This window comes from Pelodiscus sinensis, chromosome 6 (genome assembly GCF_052426305.1).
Source record: "Pelodiscus sinensis isolate ZL-2025 chromosome 6, ASM5242630v1, whole genome shotgun sequence".
Classification (NCBI taxonomy): domain Eukaryota; kingdom Metazoa; phylum Chordata; order Testudines; family Trionychidae; genus Pelodiscus; species Pelodiscus sinensis.
In genome coordinates this window covers 99208395-99229887 of record NC_143057.1, presented here as the reverse complement: position 1 = coordinate 99229887, position 21493 = coordinate 99208395, and the positions used below count along the sequence as shown (strand labels likewise).

Sequence of the window (21493 nt, the reverse complement as noted above, 5' to 3'; positions counted from 1 at the left end):
TAAACTGTTTTCTGTAAAATGGGGAAATTAATTTAGTTGATATTGCAAAATGCAGTAAAGCTGGTGTATTACTAAATTTGCAACTACTGTAGATGAATGTATAATAGCCTTTTAAACTCTCTACCGTCGAAGTACAGTGCATCATAAGACAGGGTGGGCAAATTCCAGGCAGTGAGCTGGGTCCTGTCCACAGGGTTGGTCCCTGGCAGGTCCCCGCCTCTACATTTACCTGCGCCTCTGCAGGTATGAGGTGATTGCAGCGTTTGTTGGCCATTGATTTCCATTTGTGACCAATGGGAGTGGTGTGAAGTAGCATCCCAGTCCACAGTACTGCTCCCAAGGGCCACAAATAATAATCCACAGCCAACAAGAGCTGCAATCGCCTGATACCTGCATAAGAGCAGATAAATATAATGGTAGTGGACCACCGGAAACTAAACCTGGCATGCTGCCTTTTTTTTATTACCAACCTCTATCATAAGATACTTTTCAAATTTGTTCTTAAATGCTTGTATGCAAACTCATAAGTCTTAAACTGAATTTCATATTGTAGCCTACTAAACAAATGTACATAGTTTTGGCTTAGTGGTTCAGATATTTTTTTCAAAATATACTGTCGTGTTCCCAAAAAAGTTGTATTTCAGTGTACTCATATTGCACGGTTGGTTTTCAAAAAATGTGTAAGATAGTATTAAAAGATATGCCAATAAATCACCACAATGTCAGTTTGGCACCTCCTAAACAAAAATCTCATGACGTTCATTTTCATTATGAAGTCTGTCTAGCTTCATGAATTATGTAACCCCTGAAGGACTGTTGAAAACTATAGTAGCCTAGTGTCCTTTTTTTTTTTTAACTTATATAATCTTGCACTTTAAATGTGTCATTTGTTTAAAGCAGCCCAACTTAGAAGTGAGGCACAGTGAGTTAGGAGAAAACTACTCTGCCGTTTGCTGTTGTACTGTTTTGCCAATGGACCAACTATTTTTTGTAGGCCGCAGTCCTCCTCTCAATTAAAATTAACGGCAAAACCAGCACTTAGTTGGGAGCTGGATTAGCTTCGTAGTTCTGCCCATATTTAATGTTATGGGGTTTACTTACTATGCCTAAAAGGTTAACTAAAATGTTTGGAGGTTACTCAATTGATCAACAATTGAAGTAGAAATATATTAAAATAACAGTGAGCTATACCTAGTCATAAAGACAGAATTTGTATCTGAATTATCAGTGAAGAGGAGTGAGTTTGTTTGCTTAAATTCTTGTTATTAAACCGTACAACTGTAGCTTACGCCTTTGGGATAGAATTAAGATTGTTCTCCTCTGATGCCATCATTTAGAGATCAGAGTTCCTGAATATTTGCAGCAGCTTTGTGTTTTTGTCTGTTCGTGACAAACCAGCTACTGTACACTCATATAGAGTAGTACAGTCCTTGCCACTGGCAGTCTCTCTGTGACAGAGAGCCTGTAGGCTGACATAAAGTGCAGCCTGTTGTGAACTGCTAAGTGGGAGTCTGCCAAAAACTCAGCAGACAGAACTAATTGGGGAGAAAAAGGATTTTTGTGCCCTCATCTCTCCCACTTCCATTTTTTTTTTTTTTTTACAAGATGGATATTGTTAAAGTAACTTGTTTATGTAAGATTTGTCTGCCTCTATTTTCTCATTGCATGAATCATTTTTTAACTTCAAGTCTTGCACTGCAGGTCACTGAGCACTTCCACATGGCGGCTGGCACAGGACCAAGCTCAAGACACGCAACTCATCACAGTTGATGAAAAATTGGTAAGGGTTTTCTACTGCACTCTGCTATGATACTGCCTTCAGGGTTATTTCTGCACAATAGGCATTCAGTGTGATATTGTGTGCTCTTGTAGGAAAGCCATATAAATGTAAACTACAAAACAAAAATCCCTCATACGTTTTAACTGGGAATATTAGTTAAAGTATAAATAAATCTGTATGTGAAAGAAATTTGTGGTTATAAATATTAAACTATATAAAATTACATTGGTGTTGATTATTTTGTGGTCTCTCTTAGCAATAGGAACTCTTTTTGTTATGGAAGCACTATTTTAGAAATCCATACTTTTTGTCTTTTTAGTGAAATCACACAGAATTTGTCACTGCTTCTTGAAATTAACCTCATTGGGTTCTTCAGTTCTAAAGAAATAATCTGAAGAGCCATGCAAAATTAGTATTACTTTGTACCTATACTCAGCTTTTGAATATGCATGAGGGTTAAATTGCAACTAGGAACAAATGCATAGCATTCTTCTCCTAATCAGTAGCAGATTAGAATTTTGGCAATCTTCTCTTATAAATTTTGCAATGTGTGGTCCGTTACTTTAGATGCAACCTAATACTCATGCTTACATTATACAATAGCATAAGTTTTGTAAGATTTCCAGGACTTCTGGTGGGAATGTGTCATAGCAAAATCATGTTTTTTTTTTTTTAATTGACTTTTTTTACCACTTTTGAATCTTAATTTTTTAAAAAATCCATAATATATAGTTCATATTGTGTTTACCTTCAGGTGTACAAAAAGTATTTTACCTCCTTAAAAACAACAGGAAATGTTTGCATTTTTTTATCCTCTAAATTGAAAATTTGTAATAGTAACTGCAGTAATGAGACATCTAAAGCTTTTGAACTGACTTGTTATACTTCTTGAATTAATTTTAACGTCTTTTTTTAAAACTCTATTTCCTATAGTTTCATAATATAAATATGATCATTCTTTCCTTGCCTATGTCCAGAGATAACTGTTCGGAGTCTCTATAATCTTTAATCATCTTATCCAACTCTCATTTTCAAAAATAATAAACATAGTTATAGTTTATAAACTTTTGTGTTAAGATTTTTTTTTCTCTTATTTTGGCAGATGTCATTCAGTTGGACTAATATGTAACTTGTGGTGCAACATGTGCCATTTTATGTATAGAAACTTTAGCACAATGGTTTGTCTTTATTTCACAATAAAAAGTTACTGGATGCTAGCTAAATTTGTGTTCCAGTTTTTCCTAGATTTAATACTTATTTTGTGAATTACATTCCATATAATTATTGTAGCACTGTTCCCTAATGTAGATTAGTTTGATTCGTAAATAACATGATTTTGGTTATTGACATTAATTCATTTTATTAAACTGTATATTAACTCAGTTGTAAATTAGGATTAAATCTCTTATTTAGGGCAAATTACTTTTAAAGGCCTTTTATATTTAATTTTCTGTACATCTTCTTAAAACTACTGTTAAACATAATGAAACCACAGTGTATCTCTGCATAAGTGTGTAGTTAAATTTACATTATTTTCCTGGAAAAGTTTGCTGTTTGTTGCACATGTAGACATCTCCTTATCAGAGCTCATTAAACCAGACTATGCAATAATTTGAACTTTTTTTTCCTCCCTTTAATTTTATCATAACTACTGATATAGCCTCACAGAATTTGTGCTCTCTCTTGGCTCCATATAATCCTTGGGAGGTATCTCTAAGTGTGACATTTCTTGGGGAAGGGAGGGCACTTTTTCCCTGGGATACCTCTTTGAGCCTTTAGCATGCCTGTCTCTTGCCATGGATCCCCTCGGGAATCTATTTGCTCTGCACTCCCAAAGCATCCATACCCAGAAATAATAACTTCTCCAGACTCCAGTGACTCTCAGCTAGTGAACGTCTGTGGCTAAGGAGAACAATTTATCACTCTTTTCTTTATAATGTACCTTTATGGACTTAAAAACTATTTTCATGTCTTCTTCGGTCATCTCTTCTCCAAACTAAACAAACCTATTTTTTTCAAACTTTCTTCATAGGTCATGTTTTCTAGAACTTTAATAATCATAGAATAATAGGACTGGAAGGGACCTCAAGAGGTCATCGAGTCCAGCCCCCCGCCATCAAGGCAGGACCAAGCTCCACCTACACCATCCCTGACAGATGTCTATCTAACCTGTTCTTAAATATCTCCAGAGAGGGAGATTCCACCACCTCCCTTGGCAATTTATTCCAATATTTGACCACCCTGACAGTTAGGAATTTTTTCCTAATGTCCAATCTAAACCTCCCCTGCTGCACTTTAAGCCCATTACTCCTTGTCCTGTCCTCAGAAACCAAGAGGAACAAATTTTCTCCTTCTTCCTTGTGACACCCTTTTAGATATTTGAAAACCGCTATCATGTCCCCCCTTAATCTTCTTTTTTCCAAACTAAACAAGCCCAGTTCATGAAGCCTGGCTTCATAGGTTATGTTCTCTAAACCTTTAATCATTCTTGTCGCTCTTCTCTGTACCCTTTCCAATTTCGCCACATCTTTCTTGAAATGTGGCGCCCAGAACTGGACACAACAATGTTTGTTGTTCTTTCTCCAATTTGTCTACATCTTTTCCAAAGAATGGTGCCCAAAACTGGACAGTACTGCAGTTGAGGTCTTATCAGTTAAGGTAGAAGAATTATGTATTGTATCTTGTTTACAACACTCCTGCTAATATATTTCAGAATGAAGTTTGCTTTTCTTGCAACAGTACGGGTTGAAACTCTAAACCAGCACACTCTGGTCCAGAATGTTCCAGGACTCGATGGAGATCTAGCACCTGAAAGCCCTCCAGGGTGGCAGGGCAGCGGGAGCCCAACATGTGGCAGTAGGAACCCAGTGCACAAAGGCAGCAGGGGGTGGAGGGATGGCCAGGAGGCCAGCAGTCAGGACAGGGGAGCAGAAGCAGAAATTACCTCCCTTGTCTGGCAAAATCCCTCACCGGAATCTATCTGGACTTGAGGGTGCTGGAGTAGGAGGTCCAACCTGTATTATGTTTTTGACACATGTAGTTTAATTCATTATAACCTTCAAGTACTAGTAATGCTCAAATACCTCATCATGATTATCACTTTTACTTGCTTTAACATATGTATTTGCATAGATTACAAAAAACTAAACAAAATCATCTTGAATCTCTGGTCATACTTGGACTCTGATGGGTTGCCAGTAGGGTTGCATTACCTATACGTACTGTTACTGATGAAGGCTTTCAGCAATGGATCTCCCTCAAGCAATGCATAACACAATGTAATTGCAAATGTACATGGGACAAAATAGTTAGAGCATCATTGCAAAACAGTTCAAATGACAGTGTTATAACATGCAAATATAGTGTGTCCGCACTACCCACCCTGGCTGTTGTAAGCTTGGTTAGCTTGACTGCCCCAAGCATGCCTTGCATTTGGTGTACAGTAATTCCTCATTTAAGATATGTTTCAGAAAATGATCGTGTAAAGTGAAAACGTGTTATACGGGGTCAATTTTTCCATTGAAAATAATGGAAAAGCTGGGGGTTGCGTTTCAAGCGGTGGTGTCAGTTGGGACCAGGACATAAGGTTGGGGGGAGAAAGGAGACTGGGATACAGCAGAGAGGGGAGGTATTTGGCTCTGGGGAAGGGAAGGGAAGGAGAGGAGAGGGGGATTAGGTTGGGAGTATGCCCCGGTGACGGGTCTGCCGGGACCCGCACTGTGTCTGGCGAGGGAAGGTTGCTGGGGAACGGCGCTGCAAGTGGCAAACCCTCCACTGCTTTGCAGGGAGGCGGGAGAAGCCCTGCGCAGCTGCCGGCAATGGGCCGGCTGGGGAAATCGTGTTATTCCGGGGACGGTTGTGTAATTCAAAAAATGTTCCCCCCCCAAAAAATTGTGCTATCACAAAAACGTGTTAAGCGGGCACGTGTTAAATGAGGAATTACTGTACTATCATTGTACAGTGGGTACCTATTGCATAGTTTTTAGTAAAGAACAGTTCTTTGGAAGTAGCTGTCCACAGTTGAAGAGGTGCTGTACTAAAATGTTCATAAAGTATTCTCCCCCTCCCTCCCCCCTCAAAAAAAAAATTAGATTTTTTTTTCAGTGGATGACATCAGTATCCATAAAATATGTTTAATCAAGAAAATCCGTAATATATCATAATCTATAACATTAGAGAGAAATTGTATAAAACTGTACATAAGTTACAGTAGCATACAACAGGGAGTAAAAAATACAGGAGATATGGCAAGACTGGTCATTTTAAGTGTCTGCTACCTGGAACAATTGTAAAGCTACAGCTGCTACACACATGCTTTGTGTTTATATTACTGTAATAGACCAGAGAAACCTGCTGTGTGATACAGCAGTGTAAAGTATTACTTACAAATACAATTGCAATTGTGCTGTGAAAGCTTTTTTTTTTTTTTTTTTTTTTTTTAACATGGCAGTAAGGTGTTTACAAGCATGACGAGCTACTTGCAGTGATGCTTATGGGGTAAAAGCCTCTGTTGCCATGCTATTGACATTTTGTCTCTTATGCTGAAATGACTTAGCCTTGTCTATATTTTCAGTTAAGCCAGGGTGGGGAATCTAAAACCATGAGAAGTAACAGTTAATTCGAACTAACGAGTTAGTTCGAATTAACGTTTATCTGCCGCGTCTAGCCGCAGGCAATTCAGACTAAGGGGGATTTAAAAATGGCGGTGCCTGGGAACATGCAAATGAAGTCCGGGATATTTAAATCCCAGGCTTCATTTGCAACTCCGGTTGCCCTCATTTGCCTACCTAGCTCGAACTAACGACCTAGCGTAGACATACCCTCGTATAGAATGCTGTAATATAAGGGACACAGCCGTAAAAGTTTTAGCACACCCTTACAAGTTCAGATCATTTTCACAGATCCAAATCAACTAAAAATGTAGTGGTATAATTTCTCTTTGAAAATTAAGCGTGAGTATACTTCAAATTTAGGCAAGTCAGTACGATATCATTTCTGGAGTGTGTCTTAGAAGCTATTTTTGTGACTTGAAAGCAGACACATTTGGCAAATTGCAGTATTAAATATAGGCTTACTGTACTTTTGAGAAAAGGAAATCTTAACTGGAAATTTCTGAGTAATACTGCATTTTACAAGAAGAATAGAGTGGACATGCTATATGTTGATTTTCAGAGTGATTGTGAGGTAGATCACTTGGGTAGCAGTTGAAACTGCTGCTAACTTTGTGTATGTTACACTATCTAGATACAACTTTTTATGGTACCCTTCTGTTCAGTTAATACATTTTGTCCTTTCTCCTATACTGCTTCTAATATGCAAAACTATGTCAATGTCAGCCTTTAAATCCCTCCTCTAAATTCTCTTTTGTGATATCTACCAAAAAACCCCAAACTTGACAACCATTAAGCGATTGGTGTACTGAGGCCACTGCCTATCATAGTGACCAGTATTGTCTCTATTTCCCAGTACTGTTCATTTGTATGTATCATAGTATCGTATCTTCTGCTGTATACTTGAGAGAGTCTGTCTGTCCATCCAAGAGCTCCTCCTAAATGGTAAGAATTAGTGCCAACTTCATTTTATCTTAACTTAAAGCAAGATAAGGGTTTGGTTGTGCTAGGAAAATTGGATTTACCTGGAATGGGATTGCTTCTCAAAAAACCATACAGAAAAGAGACAAAAGTAAGTGAAAGGGGCTGGCTAGGAGTGCCCTCCTCCCGTCCAGGACTGCCTGAGCCTCACACCGCCCAGGCATCCTTTAAGGAGGCCCCCCTAAGATTCATATGAGGACATTGCTGACTGTTCCCCTTGGTCAGGGAACAAGGGAAAGTGCACAGTTTGCTGCATTACTCACTCTGACTAGGGAGCGCAGAGGACAGATGAACCTGGATGCTTCTCTCCCAGTTGTGCTCACTGGAACTGCAGCAGCCATGCTGAGGTGCTTCTCACCTGAGCTGTTGCAGTGAGAGAATCGAGTTGCCCTCTCTCCCCAGAACAGCCTACATACTGATCCCCTCATCCTCAGCCCCACCCCAAATCAGTGATTTAAATGAAGAAAACCAAAAATTAATTGAGTTCAGGACCTGAGCAATACTGCGTCTTATAGTTTAGTCCCTGCCCTAGAAATAGTGTAGTCTGTCTTGTATTTGTACAGCACCTAGCACAATAAAGCCTGGTTTCATGACAAAGGCTGCTTGGTGCCATAATATAAATAATAATTTAGGAGGATACTCATCCACAACTAAGATTTTTAAATTTTATAGCAACAATAAGATTAAGGGGATTACTGCCTTAGTTTGTGCTTGCTTAATTTAAGCAATTATTTAGGCAGAAGAAGCATTGCAGTTACCCGAATTTGGTTTTTTTGTTGAATTCTTTTCCTTAAAGCTTTATAAGAAAAAAAACTTCTTAATACTTAAGTGCTAGTCTCTTTTTCTCTAGCTAGTTTATTGGGACCTGATTGCTTTACTGTACAGTAAAGTGAGGGTTCCAGAGGGTATGTCCACACTACTGAGTTTTGTCGGAAAAACAGCCATTTTTCCCAACAAAACCTGAGTTATGACCACATTGCAATCGCGTTCTTCCGAAAGTAAGTTAAAAGAACAGGGTGGGGGGGAGAGGGTTCAGCGTTGGTAATCCTCTTTCTATAAGGAAGAAGCCTTTTCCAAAAGAGCTCTTTCGGAAAAAGGCATGTGTGGATGGGGAAGAGGGAGTTCTTTTGGAAGGTCTTTTTCAAAAAAAGGTTCTTCCGAACGGAGCCTACAGTCTGGACATAGCCAGAGAGAGAAGAAAGTAAAGAAACTCCACTCACCACAATGCACTTTCAGTCCACCTTCCTCCTTACTGGGTGCAGATAGTCCCCTTCTTAACTCTTTCCTCCTCCAATACCTTCCCAAAGTTTGTTTTCTTAAGGGTCCTTCAGTGAATGTGGGATCACGTGATGTATATGGCTGTAGTTTTGTATACAAACTAGGTACCATTATACACACACATGCTAGCTCTGCCAATAAACTTGTCCTCATTGTAAGTTTTCTTTTCTGTCCTTGCACCTGTGGTGTAGGGTGCACTCCCCTGTCTCACAAGCAGAATTTCAAACCTGCAAAATAAACTAATTTAGAGATGAAAATTTGAAGTAAGAAATGCAAAAAAGTGTAAATGTGCTACATAAAATAGGCAAAAGCCAGAAAATAGAGAAACAATTTTTTTGCCTTTTTGTCAGATTGGTAGAAGTGCTGATTTTCACTTCCTTCTTCTTTCTCTTCCTCCAAAATAGAAAAAGTGAAACTGGGAGGCTGGTTTTGGACATACATATTTCATTGCTTTTTTTTATATTTACACACATACAGTCATAGGGTTTTGTCTCTATGGCTATGTCTACACTACGAGTTTTTTGGCAGTAAATATGGCAGTCACAACATCATTAGCATATTTTCTGCCGTTTTGTTTTGCATAAGGGGTTTTTGTGAAAAAAGAAGCAGTATGGACGTTTCCTTTTTGCAACAACATCCCATTTTGCATAAGATTCTTATGCCTCTCTGGGACAGGCATTTGAATGATTTCAAAATTAGATGGATTCCTCAAATTTTGAAATCTCAGAAATGGTAGACAAATTGAAATTAAAAGAATTTCAAATAAAAATTAATATGCAAAAACTAGAGGTGGCAATTATAGTGACGGTATACACTCATGGTTAACCTGCAGCCCAAACAGTTGGATATACTCCTTTATGGTGATATTTTAGTACTCAGTAGTTTTTGTGCTCTTAAGCAAAAGCTGTTAACAGTGCACACAGACACAATTGCTTGCTCAGTTAAAGGCTAACAGTTTTTTGCACTGTAGCATTTAAGAAAAGGAGCCTGGGTTTGATAGCTTTGTTAAACCATCAATGTGACATTGTACTCCCATATTTTTACAGAAATAAGGCATATTCATATTCAAAAATTAACTCAAATATGTTTTATGCAAAATGAGGTATGTAACCTCTCATTGAAGACCTTGTAATTTCATGAACGTAAATATTCTGTTTGTGTACTTGTCTCATTCCTGAATTGGAAGTTGGAAATATAAAGAAAAATCCTGTTTCTTAATCCAGGTGTGCTAGTGAAAGCCATTGCTGGTACTTAAGAAACTTAATGACCTGGTGCTCAAGACCAGTGGTTCCCAACCTTTTTTATGCTGTGGAACAGCAAACTTATTCACAAACTATTGTTTTATTTGCATGTTCATTATGCACATAACAAATATGCAAATAAAATGTTTCCTAGCACCAACCCAGCCCCTTGCTCCCCAGTGCCTAACATCCTTTGACCCCCATCTCTATGCCTTATGTGCCCTTGACCCTTTAACCTCTGACCCCTGCAGCCCATGCCAACACCCTCTTGCACCGTGACCCCACCATGCCCTCAACCCAACACACCTTGGGCCCCTACCCCCACACTCTGCAGAGAAAGAAGCTGCTCCCTCGAGGGAACGTGACTGTTACTGCCACGTAGGCAGGGGGAGCGTTCATTGGCGGCACATCTGCTTCCTCCTCCTTCATGTCCTTTGCCCCTGTGGGTGGGAGGGGAGTACTGAGCCCTGCCTGAGCTGCCGTTACTGAGGTGGGAAGAGGGAGGGAGGCACCTCCTGCTCTTCCTCCTCCTGTTGCCCTTACTTCACACCAAATGCCGCCACCAGCAAAATTGGCCACATGGGTGGAGGCGGGGAGGGGGGTGCAGAGCACCGGCCGGGCCCCTATTGCTAAGAAGGGAAGTAGGTGCCTTTTGCTCTGCTTCCTCTTGCTACTGCCTAAGCCCCTTTGCTGCCAATGGCAAAATTGGCAATGGGGGAGGAGAGGAGAGGAGCGCAGAGTCCTGGCCAAGCCACTATTGCATAGCGGGGAGGGGGGGAAGAGGAAGGGAGGCCCTCCTCCTGCTGCCACCTCAGCCCGAGCACAAAAAGATCAGCCACTAGAGCTGATAGAACTGAGCCGCTGAGAACAGCTGATTTCAGCTCCAGCAGCCTCCATGTCCCGGCAACGAGTGGTTCACAGACTGGCACCGGCCCGCACACCACTGGTTTGGAAGTGCTGCTCAACACAATGATCTATGAATAGTCTTGTTCTTCCTGTAAACCTGGGCTAAGTTTGGTCCTGCTAAGACATGTGGCCAGGTCACCTGATGCTGGAACCCATTTTGAATGAGGCTCTTTTCCATGGGAATATGAAAGGGTTGAAGATGAACACAAAAGATTCCATCCTTGGGCAAGATCTACCGGTATTTATAGGGAAGGGAACCAGACAATAAGAGAGTTAGCAGATGCCAGACACAAAGGCACCCCCTGCTTACCATCTAGGTGACTGCTGGAAACAACTAAGATTGAACGTGGGAGGATCTGGCCCAAACTAGGAGGCTACCAAATTTGTGAGAAGAATGATTAAAACTACTGTTAGGGTAAGAAAATTGCATCTAAGTGATTTCTTAGAATATTAAGCTTAGCTAGCCTGTTTTTTTTTATTTTGTTTTGCTTAGTAACTTACTTTGATCTATCTGTTATCATTTGCAACCTCTTAAATCTTACTTTTTATACTTAATAAAATCTCTTTTGTTTATAAAAAAAACCTGTTTAAATCATTGTCGTGAGGAGATGGGGAGGGGGGGCAAAAGAGCTGTACATGTATCTTTCGTTGATAAAGGGGGAAAACCTATGAGCTTGTTCCATGTAAATCTTTTATGCGGAGGATTTATCAGGGGATTTGCTCCTCTTGGAGCTGTGAACCTAGGTGCTGTCAAGTCCCTGTGACTGAGTCTTCCCAGAGCTGAGCTGCTCTCTGTTTCTGTTGCTCTGCTGTGGGCTGTTACCCCACTTCTGTACTTTCATTGGGGGAGACCATAGCTGCTGGCACAGCTAGCCAGGGTGGGGGCACCACAGAGGGCAGATATTTGGGCTCAGTGGTATGATCAGTCCATCAGGTGACAGGCCCAAGGGGATCTTTGTGATCCAACCTGTCACAACTGAGATTTTTTTTTCCTCAACAGAAAATTATTGTAAATTAATGTACACTGGTGACACACTTCACCACTAGAGCAAACATTTATTGCTAAAATAGTAATTTGTATTAAAAGGAAGTTTGATTCTCTTTGGCACATTTGCTGCTAGAAATATCTTAAATACAACACACACTTACATTTACTGATCATCTAGTATATTTATTGTTCTAGTTTATTGCATTTCAGTGCCTGGCAATTTAAATCAGTCTTTAATGAGAACAACCTATCTTAGTTCAGCTTCTAGTGCTTGTTGCAACTTGCTTTTGTAAGTAATTACTGTTTGATTAAGCATGTGATGGTGTTAGAAAGCTCAGCTGGCTGAAACTGATACAGTGCTTTTGGTAGAATGTCTGCAGGCAACAAGTTACTAACCAGCAGACAAGAGAAGCTTTCTGTAGTTCTAAAAGTTCAAGTAAAGAAATTACTGGATCATCTTCTTCTGTAAAGAAGAAAAAATTGGTGTGAACAAGGTTTGAAAAGACATCCAAATGTTGTTACATGAGTTTATAGGTGTTTCCAGGATGAGGAAAATTTCCTTTCATTATGGAAAATATTTATAATACTAAACTTGCAGAATGTTTAAAGTAGTCCCTGGCTCAGTAGAAATTGATTCTGAATCTGGTAACAAATATAGTTATGCTGATGGGTTACATTCTCACGTGCATGTTTTTGATTTAGATGGTAAAGGAATTGGTTTTCTTTTTGAGATGCATTTTCTTGTGGTGTGTGCTAGCACTCTCTCTGCTGGGTTATTTGAAGGAGGAGCATCTCAGATAGGGGTTATACAACTTTCTAACATCTCAAGTGTCTGTTTTGTCTGGGTTTCCCTCATGCAGCATTCTTGTGCAAAAATTTCAAGGCTTTAGTCTGAAGCACTGGGTCAAAGGATATGCTTCTTTGAAAGGGAGACAGGAAGATTTTTTTTAGTTTTTGTTCACTCTGTAGTATTTCATTTTATATCAAAGAATACTAGTCTTGTAGAACCTGTGATGTTGGCAGTTTACTACAGGTTTTTACAATAAATATTCTCAATATGGCAACATTTTGTAATTAAGAGCTTTCATCTTGCAAATACTTGTTTGTTTTTATAATTAAATATGCATTTTGTAATTAAGAGCTTTCATCTTGCAAATACTTGTTTGTTTTTATAATTAATATGCAAACAGCAGTTTGAATATATTGTAAATAATTTAGCCATCTATATGATTACTAGTTTAAGACTTATAATTAACATGAGTTAGAGCTCAGAAATTAAAAACTTGTGACTTCAGAATTGTTTTAATTGGTTTGTGTTCTTATCTATGTAATATAACTGTTGCTTGAAATATGGAGCTATGACAAGTGACCAAAAATTTTATATTGCAGAGCTCCTCTTTGTGATTAAGAGTAGTAAATGAACAGTTTTTGAAGGGCTCTAATTGACTCTTAAATATCATTCCCATTTGATATTTGTGTCATAAATATAAGGTGTACATAAAAGACCAAGTCCAGGTCACAGTGCTTCATCTGCAGGAAAATCTTGCATAAGGAACAAGAAACTGTTTCCACTCAGTGGTTTCCTTTGACTCATTCTGTTGAGCTTGGATGGGAAGAGCATGATTTACCTTTCAGGAACACAGGTTTCAGGCCCTAAAACCTGTGAGAATCTATGCATGTTCTCATCTCTTAGTGCAGAGGCACAGAGCCATCATACAATTTCCTGCCACCTATCTCCGCCTCCAAGATCAATGGCAGAATGTAAATAGTTACACTGAATGTTTGGCATTACCTTTTGCATGAGAAAACACTGCACTGAAGCTGGAAATAATTGTTACCCTTTTCTGTGATAGTCAGATAAACCAGTGAATGGGTATGCTACAAGTGATCTCCACTAAAGGCTGACAAAACATTTTGAATGTGGTTTCTGTGTTTCTTAAAGGGGATTAAAATTTTGCCACTAATCACAAAACATTTCCAGGTATCGCCTGTAAAGAAGTGTATGATATTACAGTTCTTGCACATGAGGATCTGTAGAGTTTGTTTCTTTAGAAACAGTTCAATAAATAAGGTTTAATTCATGTAAGCATGTATTCAAATGGAAGTGGTTTTTGGAATGCGGAATAGTTCTGTATCTTCTGAAGTGTTTGTTTTTAAAAAGTAGACCTCTAGAGGTAATAAATCCTGTAGGGAAAAATTTGTTTAGATTATCTGTAGATGTAAGGAATCTGTATTTTATATTCGTTGTATACACTGTAACATTACATTTCTCACTTGTAAATTACCAAAAGTTAATAATGCAACTATGTCTGTGTCTGACTCAAATTCACCATCAAATTCATTAATTATGTCTTTCTGATATAGTAACTGAATATTGCATTTCTAAAATAGACATTTTCAGTGGTTATGCGATTAAACGCATTTTAACATCCCTAGTCCAAATAGGAACAGAATAAAGCACAACCTGCTCAATTTTTCTTGCTTCTGATTTATTTCCTATGAAGTAGTGACTTGATACATTGATAGAGGAATGAAATCTTAGTAATTTGTTTTTCAGGAGTGGTGTTTGAGTGCTATTCTCTTCATGAGAGAGAGAGAGAGAGAGAGAGAGAGAGAATGAATATGTCATTTTAATTAGAACTTTCAGTGACCATTTCACTCAACAACCTTAAGTAGTGTCTGCTACTGTCCTGGTGGCTTACTAGTTAGAATTATCACTTAAGGTAAGACTGTCACTTACTGAGTTGCCATAACCACTTTCTGTAGCACCTAGTTGCTTTCCTAAGTACTGGACTAGCACAATCTGTTTTGTCCATGAAATCTGATGGAAGTGCAGCACAAACAATCAGAAGTGTAAGATTAATATTTTTCTAAAACTCTCAGCCTCAATTGTCATAGCTTTGTTAATCAGTAGAGTATTCAGAGTTGAAGAGTCAATCTAGAGGAACAGAGCAATGATGTGTATGACTGCTCCTTCCTGGTCTCTTGCTGTTCAGATGATTTTTGCTGTACTTCTGTTAAATCTCATAGAATAAGCAGATTGGGTCGGGTCATTACTTTGATGGTAAACCAAAAAGGTACAGGTTGGACATCTCTTACCCTACCCAGGACCTTCTGAACCTAATCGGTCTTGAACCAGGGAATTTGCGAGAAGATTGCCTGCCACATCCCCCAGCTGCTGACTCTGCCAGCTGGGTGGCAGATGGGGATGGGGGGGGCTACCTTCATCCCCTGCCGGGCTTGCCTGCTGGTTGCTGGGCCCCACTGCTGCTGCCCCAGCTGGACTGCCTGCCTGGCTGCCAGGAACTAGCTCTGGCCCTGGTCGGACTGCCAGAGGCTACGGAGTGCTCAGGCTCTAGTCCCAGCTCTGCGGCAGCTGATGTGTGTTGCTGGGGCTGCCTCCGGCCCCAGTCCCACTGCCACAGGCTGGTGAGAGCGCAAGCTCCTGCCCTGCGGCAGCCTCCCAGCTCTGGCCCCACTTCCGTGAGTTGCCCAACGCTCTGGTCCCATCCCCATGTTGCCTTAGGCTTTTGTCGGCCTGATTCTGCATTGCTCTTAGTGCCATAGACTGTTGGGAGCTGCTGGGGGGCTGCTGCCAGCCCTTGCCATGTTCTGCTGCTTCAGCCCAACCCCTCCTGGATTGTCCGCCTGCCATTAGGCTATCAGAGTTCTGTAATCAAGGAACATCTGTGGTCCTGCCAGACAACAGATGTTGCCGGATCAAAGAATTCCCACTTTTGGAGATACAATCTGAATAACTACGTGCTATTTGATGGCAAATAACTTGATGGCAATTAAGTAAATTTAAGCTCTTTTCTATCCTGTACCTTTCAGTTTTGATACTGAGAAAAAATTTTGTAGTTACAAATACAGGCAGCAGCAAGATACCAGTGGCATGCTGCCAACGATTTCAAATGATAGGAAGCAGTGTCAAATCACGTCAGCTATGTGACTGTTACCTTTCTTTGTCTAAGCCCCAGATACTGTTAAACAATATCCCTATTTCTATTTATTTAAAAATTCAGAAACCTGGCTATTGCTCCAATTCTTAACCTCTACAATATTTGTATTTCATTGTGATACATTTGTTTTTGTCTATATATGCTGCACAGGGTATGTGTACTATCTAAACGTTGTAGAGTCCGAAAAACACACATCACAAAATTTGTGTTATACAGCTAGTAGCAAACTTGTGTGTGTGTCAGGGATGTGAAAGTGTAAATGTGTACACGATTAACCGATGAGCCCAGGCTAACCTTCACGGTTATACGCAGCCGACACCCCCCACCCCCATCCCAGCCTTTCAGCCAGCACCCCAAGGAGCTGCCTGCCCTACCCTGCGCTACTGCTCTGATATAGAGGGAGTAGTGCTGGGGGATCAGGCAGGAGCCAGGACATGTAGGGAGCCGGCTTTTAAGCTGGCTTCTCATGCATGCTGGCTTCTGTGGAGATGCCTGCCCTTCACACATAAATGTGTAACTGGTTACTTTACCTGAATAAGTGGATTTTAACATCCCTAGTGTCTATTGGCAGAATAAATACGTCTTTCCTAGATGACACTTCTAGGAAGACTGTTCGATCTATTCTTAATATTATGCTCTGAAAAAAATAGTTTAGAATACCTTATAGCACATCTTATAGTGTGATTTCTCCCTCTACCCACCTCTTTAAACATGCTGTTGTGTTGTTCTAAACTAGAGAATAAATTCTAATTACACTTAAGGCCCAATGGCAAAACTCCAGTTGACTTCAGTGGGAGCAAGTTTGGGTTATCTCTTACAGAATACATAACTAGTCTTCTGGGTCGTTCCCCCCCCCCCCCCCCCCCCACGCACATATAGTTTCACAGTGATTCTCTGCTTTCCACTCAGGTAAAAACTAAGGATGTTAAGTAACGGTTAATTGACTAGTCGAGTAGTCGATGGAATTTCCACTTCTGCATTCCTCCTTTAAAATGTACAAGAGCCCCACTGGGCTCAACTGTGTAGATCCTGGGCACAGCTGTGTGGCGCTGCAACTTTGAAGTACTTCTCTTCCCCCTCCCCCCTTGCTACCTCTATCTTATAGAGACAGTGGGGAAGGGGGGGAAATCGACTAGTCGACTGGTCATCTGACTGACTTTTAAGCATTTGCTTATTGGATAGTCGTCTAGTCCTTAGCATCTCTACTAGAAACATTCCTAACTTCTTCCAGGAATTAGGCTCATGCACCTTTTCTTTATAATTTCATTTTCTCAGGCCACTTTTAACAAAACTGAAAAGTAGAATTATAGAAATTAAAAATGATTATATTTTCCTATAAAAATTTCATTTTATTTGCTTTATTATTGCCACATTGTGATCCCTGGCAAAAATATATTTGAGCATGAGATCTCTTTATACCTCAAATGGAAGTATGTGGAACTTAATACTTTCATTAACAGATACTTTATTTTTTTTATTTCCAAGACACAATTATTCTATCAAGCAATAGAGTGAACCCGTTACACTTTTTAGCAGGGATGTAAAAGAGTAATAGGTTAGTCAACTACCCAACAAGCCTAGGCCTATCGGGTAGTTGAATGGACTACTCGCTTCCCCCATCCTTGCTACTTCCATTTCAGAGGCACCAAGGGAGGGGAGGAAGAAGGAGCCAGCTTAAAAGCCAGTTCCTCTAAGCACCATTGTGTGGAGAGAGGGGGCAGGGAAGTCAGATACGCAGTGGTCAGGGATGCAGCCCGAGCTGGGACTGCTTGTGCCGGAGTCCTGACCACTGTGCCTTTGCCTTTTAAATGTAGTAAGAGCTGGGCAGCTCTTATTATATCTAAAAGGCATAGCTGTACCGAGGGTAGGTCTGGGTCCTGGTGCAAACCGGAACTTGACTTAAACTCGTGCCAGACCTGCAACCTACCCTCTCTATGGCTCTGCAGTTTAAATGTAGTAGGAGCCAGGCTGCCTGTGCATCCAGTTCCTACTACGTTTAAACTGCAGAACCACAGCGGAACCTCTTATCAACTAATCGGATACTCGATACAATGAGGAATAAGGGTTATTTCAGGAGAAGGGTTTTCTCTCGAAATAACCACATCTTAACAGCGTCTGTTATTTCGAAATAGCACCATAACACGAATATGCAAATGAAGTGCAGGATATTTAAATCCTAGCTTCATTTGCAGTTTTGAATGTCTTCATTTGCATCCCTCTCTCAAAAGAGGGTACAAGTGTAGACATACCTTTTGAGGTTAATCAGAACTTGAAATAAGAAACTAGTGAAGGTATAATCTTTAATTTTTCTGCTATTGTGCTTTGTCCTTTTAAAAATAATAGTAAAATCATCCTGGTATGAATATTTAGATGGAGAAACACATTATGGGTAACACACATCCAGAGAATTATATAGTAATGCAAAAATATTTTCTGTGCCTTAATGCTGTGTTCAGAGTAATATAGAATTTCCTAAGAGCAAAGATGTTTCTCTCTACCCCAATATGTCAATATCTATTAGATAAATGTTTTCTGTCCATATTCAGCTCATTCTACTCCATCTTTCCACTTGTGTCTCTCATTGATTTTCTTACATTTGTTTCAAAAAGAGCATAATTAGAGCCTTGCCAAATTCATGAATATGAAAAAAACATGTCAGACAGTGGTGGGCAATCATTTTTGAAGAGGGGCCACTTCACAAATTTTGAAAGTGGCCCTGGGCTGACCTGGAATGGAAGGGAGGGGCTTCAGGCGGACGCGGCAGGGTTGAGAGCTACTCTTGGCCTAGGGTCCCTGCCGCCTGACTTCTGGCAGTGGAAGGGACCTGGAGCAGATGGATTGTGCTGGGGGCTAGCCACCTCCCCAATACCCTCTGTGTCCTGGAGCCCACACACATTTCATTACCCTTCTGCTGCTTGGCACCTACCTCTCCTTTTTTCCCCCTCTCTGTTGCCATGTCTTCCCTCGCCCCATCTGCTCCCCTGGTGCCTGCTGCTGCCCCCCATCCCTCCTCTGTTGTCCTGGCTCCTGTCCTTCTTACTCCCCTCAGCCCTCCTCGGACCTGCCCACCCTCCCCATCCTCTCTGACCCTTACACCCACCCTTCTCCCCTGTGTCCACCTCTCCTCTAACCCCCCACTCTGATCATCTGTAGCTACCCCTTCCCATCCTCTCTCCTAATACCTTCCTCTACCTACCTGTCCTGCCTCTCTCCTCTGCCCTCTGGTGCCCATCCCTCCTCTCCACTCTAATCCCTTTGTCTGCCCTTCTGCTTCACAATCCCTCTCTCTGGCACCTGAACCTTCCCTTACCCCCTGCACTCTCCTGGTGCCTCCCCCTTCCCTCACTGCCCGTGCCCTCCCAACACCTGTCCCCCTTTCCCTTTTCCTCCTGGTGCCTACCCCCTCACCACCCTCTGCCCCACTTCTCCTCACACCTCCTGCATCCTGGCACATTACTTGCTTCATCCCCTGCCTTCCTCATGCCCACCTCTCCTTTCAACCACTCTTCTCTCAATGCCCTCTCCTCTTCCTTCCTCTTGCCCCCATTGCCCCTCTCCTCAGCCCTTCCCCTTTCCTCTCTCAACATCATCCTCTCCCCTCCCTTCTCTCAACCCCACTGACACTTTCATTTCCCCTCTTCCCCTTCCCCTCATTGTCACCTCTTGGCCCCCTGGCATTTCTCACTCCTCCAGCCTGCCATTGGTGCCTTCCCCCTTTCTTCTCCTGCACTAGCTTCCTCCCCCTCAGCACAAACACCTTCCTCCCCTCATCTCCACCTTTTCCTTAGTTCTCTCCCTGCCCCTTCCCTCCCCTTCTAACTTTGACGTAGTGGGTGGCTACTTTGTGTGCTGGAGGTGGAGCTGATGCCATAATGCTATTTTTAGTACCGTGGTCAGTGTCCCAGAAGATCCCACACAGCCCTGGCACCAGCTGCTCCCGGGGGCGGGACCACGTGGTGGGTAGCTGCCCCATGTTCTGCGACTGGAGCCAGGGCTGCCTGTGGTGCTATTTTTAGTACTGAGGTCCTGGCCCCAGAAGCGCTTCTGGCTTCTAGGGCCGGGCCCGTAGTACTAACAATAGCACTGTGGATGACCCCAGCTCCAGTCACCACCCCTAGGCCCACCCTGGCCACAGCTCCAGCCCTGAGGAAAAGCTGAAGCTAGGACCAAAGTCACATGGCAGCTGCTTTTTGGGCAGGGCAGTTACCTGCCACCTGGTCCAGCCCTGGAGCAGCTGAGCAGCTTCTACGCATCTCTGCTAAGAAGGTGTGTGGGAGTCAAATTTTTGGTGCATGCCTGTGCAAACACGCACATTAGAGGGAACTCTGATCGCAACCACCTGCTAAAATAACCCTGCAACCCTCTCACAACTCCTTTTTAGGCCAAGACCCCCTATAGTTACACCTCCATGCAATTTCAGATTTAAATAACTGAAATAATGACATGTATTATTTTTAAAATCGTATGACCTTGAAATTGACCAAAATGGATCATGCATGTGGTAGGGCCCTAACCAGAATGAATTGCAGAAATGTACATGTTCTCACCTTTATTAGAACCCAAACAATTTAAGCACAGTGAATAAAAATGTTTATTTACCGCAGCTACATAACAGATATGATTAAAAATGCCTAATGGTCTGTTTTCATGTGTTAACTCATAAAGGGCTCACTGTGCTTTGATTTAAACTTAGAAAATGTATTGCAGTGGAAACTGTGATTTTTATAGCAAAACCTGATGTAATTTATTACTGACCTGTTAAAGCATGTGGGAATTGGGGAGGGGGGAGGAGAGAGAGAGAGCAAACTCTCTTAAACTCCTGTGAAGTGCAGAAAGTGTCTATTTATTCCTGTTTTATAATAAGTGTAAACTGTGGAGGTTAAGTAGGTGGGGCAACCGGAAGTAATTACTAAGGCCAGTGGCATTTCTGTGGTTTAATACTGGCAGAAGCTAATTATTCAGTTTTTATTTAAGTGAAATGATGCCAAAAAGGAGGGTCCTGCACAGCAGCTGCACTCCTTCAGTCTTACCCTAATTTACCACAGACAACTGTCACAAACAGAACTTTTAAACTTGATATATAGCCACGAAAGTAAGGAGCCTTTTGTCTGGAGTGCATGCAGAAGAGCTCCTTTATACAAATCAACCGGCAGATGACGGACAATGATGAAAATTTGATTCTTTGAAGTCATAATGGTCATTGAAATGTGTGAAATTCTGGTATTGAAAAGAGAACGGCTAGCAAGACTCCAAATCCTGGGTGGCTGCTAGAAGCTTACTGGGAGGTTTTTCTACATTTTGACATCAACTTCCCATTACTTGTTCTCTGCTTCCTTTATTTAAAAAAAAGGGGGGAAAGTTAAACAGTAGATATTTGATGGCAGCATTTTACATAATTTTTCATCTACGTATGAGAGTTTTCATAATGGAAAGATGAAACTTGTGCACATCTGATTCATATGAGCAAAAACGCTAACTTCCATAAATGTTAATATTATGTTAAAATGTTTCTCTCCTCCTTAGCCTTATTAGTTTGACTTTTTTCTAGATTGTCACCTTTTGGAGTTTGCTATAATGGAGTACTTTTAACAGCCCCCTCAGAAATGAAGTAGATCACCTTCATGATGAATTCTGGTTTTTCCCCCCTCTGAGTTCCGAAGCTCCTCAGTAGAAAATGATACAAGTGTCCAACAGCCTGGATTTTCAATCTTTCTAAATAATAAAAATGAAGGAAAAAAAGTCTGACT

The 21493-nt window shown here is 41.1% G+C and overlaps 1 protein-coding gene across 1 annotated transcript in view; it reads left to right on the top strand.

Annotated features, from left to right (window-relative positions):
- The window catches only part of NDUFS4 (NADH:ubiquinone oxidoreductase subunit S4), a 68257-nt gene that overhangs the window by 33709 nt on the left and 13055 nt on the right, over positions 1-21493 (top strand). Inside the window, exon 2 of the mRNA XM_006139537.4 lies at positions 1702-1780. Within this exon, the coding sequence (XP_006139599.1) occupies positions 1702-1780 (79 nt within the window). The remainder of the gene's footprint in view (positions 1-1701; positions 1781-21493) is intronic.